General features: G+C 41.4%; 1 protein-coding gene across 3 annotated transcripts in view; it reads right to left on the bottom strand.

Annotated features, from left to right (window-relative positions):
• Positions 1-1,189: 1,189 nt before the first annotated feature.
• The window catches only part of ARHGEF26 (Rho guanine nucleotide exchange factor (GEF) 26), a 145,312-nt gene continuing 137,485 nt past the window's right edge, over positions 1,190-9,016 (bottom strand). For 2 of the 3 annotated variants that reach the window (XM_011967877.1, XM_011967875.1), the window contains exons 13-15: positions 5,749-5,816; positions 4,400-4,504; positions 1,190-3,655 (exon numbers count right to left, since the gene is read on the bottom strand). In XM_011967877.1, the coding sequence (XP_011823267.1) occupies positions 3,513-3,655; positions 4,400-4,504; positions 5,749-5,816 (316 nt within the window). In that variant the 3' untranslated portion in view covers positions 1,190-3,512. The remainder of the gene's footprint in view (positions 3,656-4,399; positions 4,505-5,748; positions 5,817-9,016) is intronic. The other variant, XM_011967878.1, reaches the window with a different exon arrangement.

Here is a 9,016-nt window from a genome sequence, read left to right as displayed (position 1 = left end):
GGAGGATGCATCCTGCTACTTCCAGGGTTGTACTATCTCTTTCCTCTTCCATCACTAGCTCGAGTGAAAATCCAGGAAAGAAGCCTCTGATTGGTGTATTCTAAGATAGAGGTAGTTGATTGCTGTTTCCTATCACATAGCTAGCTGTATCTTAGCTGCAAGAGATGCTGGAAACTCTAAGCCTCAAGCATTTTAAGGTTTTATAGGTGTTACAGGCAGAAATCTAAGATGTCCCCCAATCTCCCTCCCTGATACTACATCCGTGATTCTTTCATATTGCATGGCAAAGGAATTTAGCAGATGTAATTAAGGCCCCAAATCATTTGATTTTGAGTTAGTCATAAGGCACTTATGAGTCTAACCTAATTATGTAAGTTATTTAAAAGCAGAGTAGTTTTCTCCCACTGGTAGCCTAAGAGGGAGTCAAACAGATTCCAAGTGAGAAAAGGAGTTAACATGCCACTGCTGCCTTGAAGATGGAAGGAGCCTGTGGTGAGGATATGAAGGTCCTCTAGAAGCTGTGAGCAGCCCCTAGCTGTCAGCCAGCAAGCAAACAAGGACCTCAGCTCAGCAACAGCAAGGACGTAAATCCTGCCAATAACAGAAATGAGCTTGAAAGAAGACACCAAGCTCCAGATGAGAAAGCAGCCAGCCAACACTTACAGCCTTGTGAAATTCTTAAGCAGAGAACCCACCCATGCTATTCTAGACTTCTGACCACAGAACTGTGAGATATTAAATGGGTATTGTTTTAGGCCACTAAGTGTGTGGTAATTTGTTGTTATGCAGCAATAAAAAACTAATGTCAAAGAGGTCATTTTTTCACTTCTACCAAGGCTCACAAGGTGGCAGAATTTCACAAACACAAAGGTTCAGATACGAGGTGACCAAATGAATGGTAGGATATGCTCCAGGGGATCAGGGAACTGTGCACTATGTAAGATAAGCGATTTAGTCCTGCAGGTTTATGCCAACTACGAGAAGAAACAGCACGACCCATCTCTTAAAAATGTTCTGGTCTTCTAGGGCAGCTGATGCCAGCACGCACCCAAAGAGAAAACCTTAGTCCCCTGAAATGTTAGCTACAGATACCTTTTAAATAGAGCTCTGACTTGGGCAAAAATCCAGGAAACTGTATACTTAACTGAAAACAACCTGGAGTAAAATAAATCACACCAGCACAAAAGGACAAGTTATCTACAAAATCTTTATAAATTCACATTTTTCTGAAAGTATACAAGCAGTCTCAATTTACTGGGACAAAAATGAGCATTTTTGTTCTTTAGTAATGAAGTCAATGTACAATTCAGAGCAGGTGTTCATAGAAACAACTAGGTTTGTAAAAACTGTGTTAAGACAATTCACAGCTGAAATCAAACACTGAATGTGTTAAATACTTCCCATAAAACAACACTTTAATACACAGCATTGATCTTGCTAAATAAGGCTATGATTCATAAGATGCACGTATTTCCAAAGCTGTTTTAACATTCTTATAAATTAACTCACAGGATTCATATAATTGCTTTTTAGCTTCAACTGGGTATTAGCAAAAATAATACAAAATGATCCCCATGCAAGCACAAATTTACCTTCCTTCCTAAATAAAACATGAGATTATATTACAACTTGTTAGCCTCTCCTTTAAAATGTCTGTGACATTATGAAAGAGGAGACAGAATTCTTGTTTTGAAAACCCCAACACATCTTTCACTGTGGCCCATTGCTGTTACTTCACTAACACAGTTGCTCAGATCTCAAGGTACTCACGGTCTAAAATTTTACAATTAGAATGTATGCACAGGTCAAAAAGAGCAATTCAAGGGTTAGAAGTCCCCAGTGCCCCACACTGGCTCATTGCCGAGGTGGCAGGGTGCAGGCTGTGTGAGTCAGGCACACTTACCCCTCAACTGGGTTTCTGTAGCTTTACAATTTGGATAACTAGTTAGCAGACAGTAGCTGGGACATGTCACATACAGATTTGAGTCCTCCAATAATGTATACTTTGCCAAGTTTTATCCCTTTGTTAAAGAAAATAGGGAATATATAGCTGCCAGTGAAAATCATTTCCCCAATCTTAGTCTCCCATTCTTCATCATCTCCATGAAACCGACTATTAAAATAACCTTTCTCTCTCTGCACTAGTGGACAAAGTTCTACAGAAGCTCAACAGTTAAGAGTGACTCTGGATACTGCAAGTTAAGGCTTTTAGTGCAAATAGAATGAATTCTCACTAAGGTCAAAAGGTTTCAATTGGGTACCATGCTGACTTCTTGGTATCTTTTAAGGCCTAATTTTCCCTTCCTTGTACTATAGTGTGTTCCAGCTAATTTCTATTTGGAAACGAGTTGGAAAAGCTGAAAACCAGGTATTATTGAAGGCAAAGCAGCCTCACGTCAGTTTTTTATCAGCTCATTCGGGAAGAATTTTTTTTTTTTTTTTTTTTTTAAGAAAGTGGGTTGGGCACAGTGGCTCACGCCTGTAATCCCAGCACTTTGGGAGGCAGAGGCGGGTGGATCACTTGAGGGCAGGAGTTAGAGACCATCCTGGCCCACATGGTGAAACCCTGTCTCTACTAAAAATACAAAAATTAGCTGGGCGTGGTGGCATACTCTTACAATCCCAGCTACTTGGGAGGCTGAGGCAGGAGAATCACTTGAACCCAGGAAGCAGAGGTTGCAGTGGGCCAAGATCACACCACTACACTCTAGCCTGGGTGGCAGAGGTGGGGGAAAAAAAGCAGGATCCCTGTCCTATATTCAGGATTTTCTCACATATGTGAAACCATCTAAATTCTACATTGTTAAAGGTAGCTTAGGTTAATTAGTCTATACTTATTTAAGACCAGTATGGGGTGAGATGGATTTTTTTTTTAAATCCTAAAGTGAGGCTTTCTACTTTCCTTCTAATGAGGAAAAAGGTGACAAAAATTCAAGTGTCAATGTCCCTTTCCTGGGAAGAGGTTTAGAAAAACAGAACAGCTCATCTTCTGAACTCTACCAGTTCCTTTTGAAGTTAACAAAGCATTAGAATCAGATGTAAAAAAAGAAAAAAAAAAAAAGCAGGGAAATATTTACAAAACTGGACATTCTTTACAGATATAAAATCTTGCTAATACGGGGAGAACCATACAAGGATGTTTAAAGAGAGACAGTAACCTTAGTAAAGCAAGGACGGAGAAAACCAGGATATAATATGTGCTTTTTATTGCCAGAACATGGTGCAACCAGGAGGAGCAGAGATGACCTGATCCCTGAAGTGAACTGCTCAGCTAGTCTGTGTACCTCAGGAGGTCTGCAGGTGTGTGGTTAGGTAAAAACTGAGCTGTGCAAACTCACTGTATCCAAGTTCTTCTCATGAGAGAGCAGAACAACCTGGCAAGCTTAAAGGCAAGTGTTTTCATTCTTTTAATTAAATAGGCTGTGATAAAATTAACAATAAAACTAGCCCAGAATCAACCAGCCCGGTAAGTGTCGTGCAAATCTTGCAGTAACAAAAGACGATCTGAGAGACTACACGTTGGTCTCCAGTCCTAGCAAGCGTCCCATTCTCTCCACATTCTTATCAATTGTAGCTTGACACGTTATCTCCTTGGCACATTCCATAGGAAACCAGCCTCTTTCTCCATCTCGCAGTCGTTCCCCCTCATACCAGCCTGTCAAAAAGAACAGAGTCCACATCAAACAAGTATTTGGAGTGTGCCAGGCTCCAAGGAGGATATGAAAAAGCTGAGAGGCAGCATCCCTCCCCAGGCTAGATGCTATGGTGAGAAGAGAAAGTGGGACAGGGACAGGTTTCAAGGCGGAATGAATAACATGGCAGGGAAAGGACATGAGCAGAGGCCCTTATTAAGTGAGAAGGCTGGGAGTATTTGAACCTGGGCTGAGCTAGGAAAGGAGAGGCTTTGGGTAAGGATAGCAGGAAGAACAATATTTTTGAAAGGATGAATATTTGGATATGAGAACTAGGTCACTGGGGGACTGGGGAAAAAAAAAACCTCATGGTTTCCTTTTGAATAACAAACCATATGACTGCATCTACATTCAAAACCAAATTAGATCAATCGTGGGGTGTAGATAGCTGAGGCAGGTGCACATGAGAAAGCTGAAGGGAAAGCACATAAGGGAAGAGACAAATGTTTCAAAGTCCCCAAAACACTTCTCCAAGTCATCTTTATGCCTCTGATTTAGGAAATAAAGTCTTGGGGAAGAGGAAAGGAGTAAGAACAGAGAAGCAGCAAAATTAGCCTTAGAGATGAGAAGACAGTACATGTATGCGATCTCAAACATTAACATGTCAACATTTGGAATATGGGCAATGATGACAAAATGACACTCCTCGGGTCTATAGCACTCTGCATCCTGGACCACGAGTGCCCAATAAGAATGCTCCCACTCACCATCGCTGACACGTTGATAGATGAGGACGACGTCAGCCACCTGCAGGGAGAGTTCATCTGGCTGCTTGGCAGTAAATGACCTAATGATTTCCACCTGCGTCAGTGCTACGGCAGACAGAGGACATAGTTTCAGTAGCAGAGGAAAAGCGTGCAATCTAATAGCGTACACTTACTCATTTTTCTCTGCAATTCAGGCCCAGCATTGAGAGAAACAAGTTGGGCTTCTAACAAAAAGCAGAACGTCTTTTCTAGCAGCTCCCTTGCTTGGCTATATGCTTTAGAATTTTAGAAGCTCAGATTTGCGAGGCCTTTTATGATGCATGAATCCCCTCAATAACAGGTGGATCAGGAGCCATTAGTCATGTCACACAATGGAGAAGAAAACAGCCATTTTGCATTAGGGAAACTGAGGCATGAAAGAGTTGCTGATGTGCCAAGGCCATGCAAAATCTGCAACAGACACAGTTCTCCTGGCTCTCATCAGAGTGTCTTCCCATCTCAACAGCAGCACATGAAAGCTTCCACAAAAAAGTTTAGAAATAAAATGAGCTCCAACCAAAAGCTGAGAAGACATGTTAGAGCTCCTCAGAAATGCTGACATGTGACTTCTTAATTTGCTTTTTCATACAAACCTTGATTTTAGGGAACTTTCAAACCAGTCATTTTGGCTTTTAATCTAAGCTTAAAGCTATAATTTTTGAGTGTTCCAAGATAGTGATGTTTTGTCCTAATTCTGTGGATTTGACCCTTGCAACTGTAACAATCTAAGGAACCACAGCATCAGTTAGGAAGCTAATAGGCACACACCACCACCCTTTACTGCACCAGTTTCTAATTCTCTAAATAATGAAACACACTTTCTTAGAAGGTCGAAAAGAATTGTTAAGTAATTTTCTTTTAGATTAAAAATACTTTCCAGCTTAAATCCAGACTGTCAGTATGGAGAAGGCTTAAACATTATCAACTATTGCCCATTGATAACAGCTAAAAATTTAAGAGCTTTATAGTTCAAGTAGGGCTTTTAACATAGATTATTTAACTTAATCTTCACAATAACCCCATGTTGTATATAATGGTGTAACTGGCTTGCAGATGGTGTTAAATAGGCTCTGTAATGCTAAGCAATGATTTGCCATGTTAACACAACAAAGAAATGCACCTCGGATTTGACTTCAGACCCCCTGACTTCCAAAACAAGGACCACACACTTCCGGTGTAAAGCAGAAGGAAGGAAGCCTTGGAAGAAACTTAGGCCTGAGTATTGAGTGTAACTCATTAGCAACCCAGCGTCCAGCAGGGGGCAGAGCCCGTCCATGTTCCCAAGTGGGCTTCCCCTTGAGAGAACTTACAGGTTCGGTCTGCAGGCGGCTTCCCGCTGCTGTGTCCCAGGGCAGTTATCCAGCGGGCTCGCTCGCTCCTAAAACAGAGGACAGATCCAACTGAGATTCAAGGTGTAAAAACACAGAATGGAGTGTGTTCTAGGCAGTCAATGCAAAGCCATTCCCAGAAAACGAGAGATTCTCCAGAGAGGTACGGTAAAACAGGGTGAGAGCTTAAAAGAGATAATCTGGAAAGTCTAAAATAAGTCGGAGACTAGTAATCATTGTCAAAAGAGTCTGAATGAACTTGGCTCATTATTGATTAAAAGGAACTTCTCCTGTGGCAGTTTAAAAGTTAATAAGGAGCTGATTACACTAACACATTATAACCCCAAAAGGTATTTATCATACCTATAATTTGATGTTTAATGTTTCAAAAGCATTAATTTCATTTTTTAAAAATCCTACTAATTTCTCTGCTTCCTTCTCACTTCCCTTCCCACACACTCAAACCTTTCAGAAAAGATGAGAGACTTGACAAACTTAGTTGTCTCATCCCTCATACAACTTTTGCCAAATATGAGCCTGACTGAAAGAGAAATTCTTTGGCTATTTTTACACTGTTCCCAAATGCTTACAATGGTTTAATGAGTACAGGAAAAATGATCAATAATATTTAGCTATAATTACATAAAAATCATTATTCAACTGAAGGATCAAAAGTTTCAGATAAGCAAGCACTTTTCTACATATTGAAGTCACCCTAGTTTTTTATTTTGAGCAAGTATTAAAATTACAATTAATTAAATACTGCCCCCACCACACACATACTTTTAACTCTGTTATGTATTTATTAAACACAGGTACAGGTCAGACACTGCACTCGACATCCACTATTCCACGTAATCCTCCCAAAAGCCCATCTGAAGGATGCTAAGATCAGACAGAAGTTCAGAGGCAAGCAATTCAAACCAAAGTCAGTTTCTACTGTGCCACTCTACATTCTTAAGAAAAAATGCTTCATGACCAACACCTGGGGAAAAAAAGTCTCTTCTCTCATAGCAGCCTGAATCTACAGACGCTTGTCGCAGTCACCTCACCTTCATCCCCATGTGCATCCTTCCAACCCAGCAGAGAGGACGACTTACCGCACTGGAACACAGCACCCTTGCCCCAGCCTTTCCTATTCCTTCCCTCTGTTTTTACCTAGATAAGCCCATTCATTATTGCCATTAAAATTTCTTAACATACGTAACATAAACTGAGTTAATCATAAGCGAGTACAGCTCTGTGTTTACTTACCAAGACATAGATGCGCCAGGCATTTCCATTCTGACTCTTTCCAATCAACAACCTCTGTCCAAAGGTAACTGCTCTTCTGTTTTTCATTACCATGGAATTTCTATTACCATGCTTCTTTCGTACTTTTTGCAAATGAAATCCTTTAGTATACATGCTTTTGTATTGGGCTCCTTTGGCTCAACATATATCCACTCAGTGTTGAAAACACAAGGCTCACTTCCTCCAGCGGGGGCTCCTCTGATACATAAATCAATCCTTCCATCCCCATCCCAGTCTGATAATCCTGTTTCCAGGGCACCCCTCTGCACAATTCTATTATACTGCTGGTCAACAGTAAGCCTCATAAAAGCAGGCAGCTTATCCATTTGGTTCACTGCATTATCTCTACAACACTGCCCGCCACATACCAGGGGCTCAGTATACGTCTGCTAATGAATGAATTATATAACTCATCACATATTGAGCCCAATCATTTACTGACTCATCTGCTTCTCTTACCAGGCTATAAACTCCAAAATGGCAGGAACTGGGCCTTGTTCTAAATAATATTCTGAAGCACGTATGTGTCAGGTATGGTACTAAACAATTCCAAGTATCATCTAACCTAATTTTTATAACAATCCTGAAAAGAAAACAGTACCAAAATTATTTCTATTTTTTCAGAGGACAAAGCAAGTCTGGTATGTTAAACACCTAACCCAGGCAGTCGGAAATCGAAGACGTGCTGTTACCTAGCAAGTGTTTACAAAATAATGATGGAAGGCAGGAAGGGCGGAAACTGTGGGATCTTGAAAGAAAGGCATTTTCAAAGATTAAGATGAGGCTAGGCCTTGGTCAAGATAGTGTGTCTAGTAGTAATATGCACAATTTATATAGAAGCCAAGGCTCCTGTCTTGCTTTTAAAACCTCTCTCTCTAATACAAGACAAAGGGCTGTACCATAGTTCTATAAGAAATAAGCAAAGCACAACTTCATGTAAAATAATTCCCAAACACTTCTATCTTTGCTATCATGTCTTTATTGGGAATAAGATCATTTTTTATGCAGGCTCAAGTGGAATTTCCAAAGTACAAAGCCAATCGAAAACAAAATACCTTATGAAAGGAAGAGTTGCTCACCAAGAGAAACAGAAAATGATCCATTTGTGTCTCTCTATGCCATACCCAAACAAGTTATACACAGCCTATACTGCTGTCTTCCGGAGCAATTTAGAGCAACTTAGAGCCAGTGAGGCAGATCTTCCTGTACACAGACACCGTCTCTGGCACTGAGTGGCCAGGATCAGCAGTGGCTTTGCCCTGCTGCCAGTTTCCAGAAGTCCAGATGAAATCTTTCACTTCTGTGGCATGCTGCCTGGATGCTAATAGCATCTCTGAGACATGGCCGCCCCTCGCAGGGACTCCAGAGGATACAACAAGACACTCATTGTTGCTATCACTGAAAGGAGCAGCTTCTTGAAACTGCTGCAATTGAGTCAGTCTCACCCCCGTCTCAGATGCTGTCAAATCCACAGGACTTTCCCTGGGGCTTCCAAAAGCCTGCCAAGAGACCAGGCACTGCGGCTCACGCTTGTAATCCCAGCACTCTGGGAGGCTGAAGTGGGCGGATCACCTGAGGTCGGGAGTTCAAGACCAGACTGACCAACATGGAGAAACCCCATCTCTGCTAAAAATACAAAATTAGTTGGGCGTGGTGGTGCATGCCTGTAATCCCAGCTACTCAGGAGGCTGAGGCAAGAGAATTGCTTGAACCTGGGAGGCAGAAGTTGCGGTGAGCTGAGAGTGCGCCATTATACTCCAGCCTGGGTGACAAGAGCGAAACTCTGTCTCAGGAAAAAAAAAAAAAAGCTCCCCAGCTATGAAGCAGAGAGCACTACATCTCTAAAGCAGGAACTAAGCTGTTGTAAGATGGATTTTAGGGACAGGAAAAACCAGGGCATAGACTTACCTACTATTAAATTTAGCTCTGAAGTCTAGGGCTCACTCACAGACATCTA

This window comes from Mandrillus leucophaeus, unplaced genomic scaffold (genome assembly GCF_000951045.1).
Source record: "Mandrillus leucophaeus isolate KB7577 unplaced genomic scaffold, Mleu.le_1.0 Scaffold814, whole genome shotgun sequence".
Taxonomy (NCBI): domain Eukaryota; kingdom Metazoa; phylum Chordata; class Mammalia; order Primates; family Cercopithecidae; genus Mandrillus; species Mandrillus leucophaeus.
The sequence above is the reverse complement of the archived record's forward strand: the minus strand, read 5'-3'. Positions and strand labels throughout refer to the sequence as shown.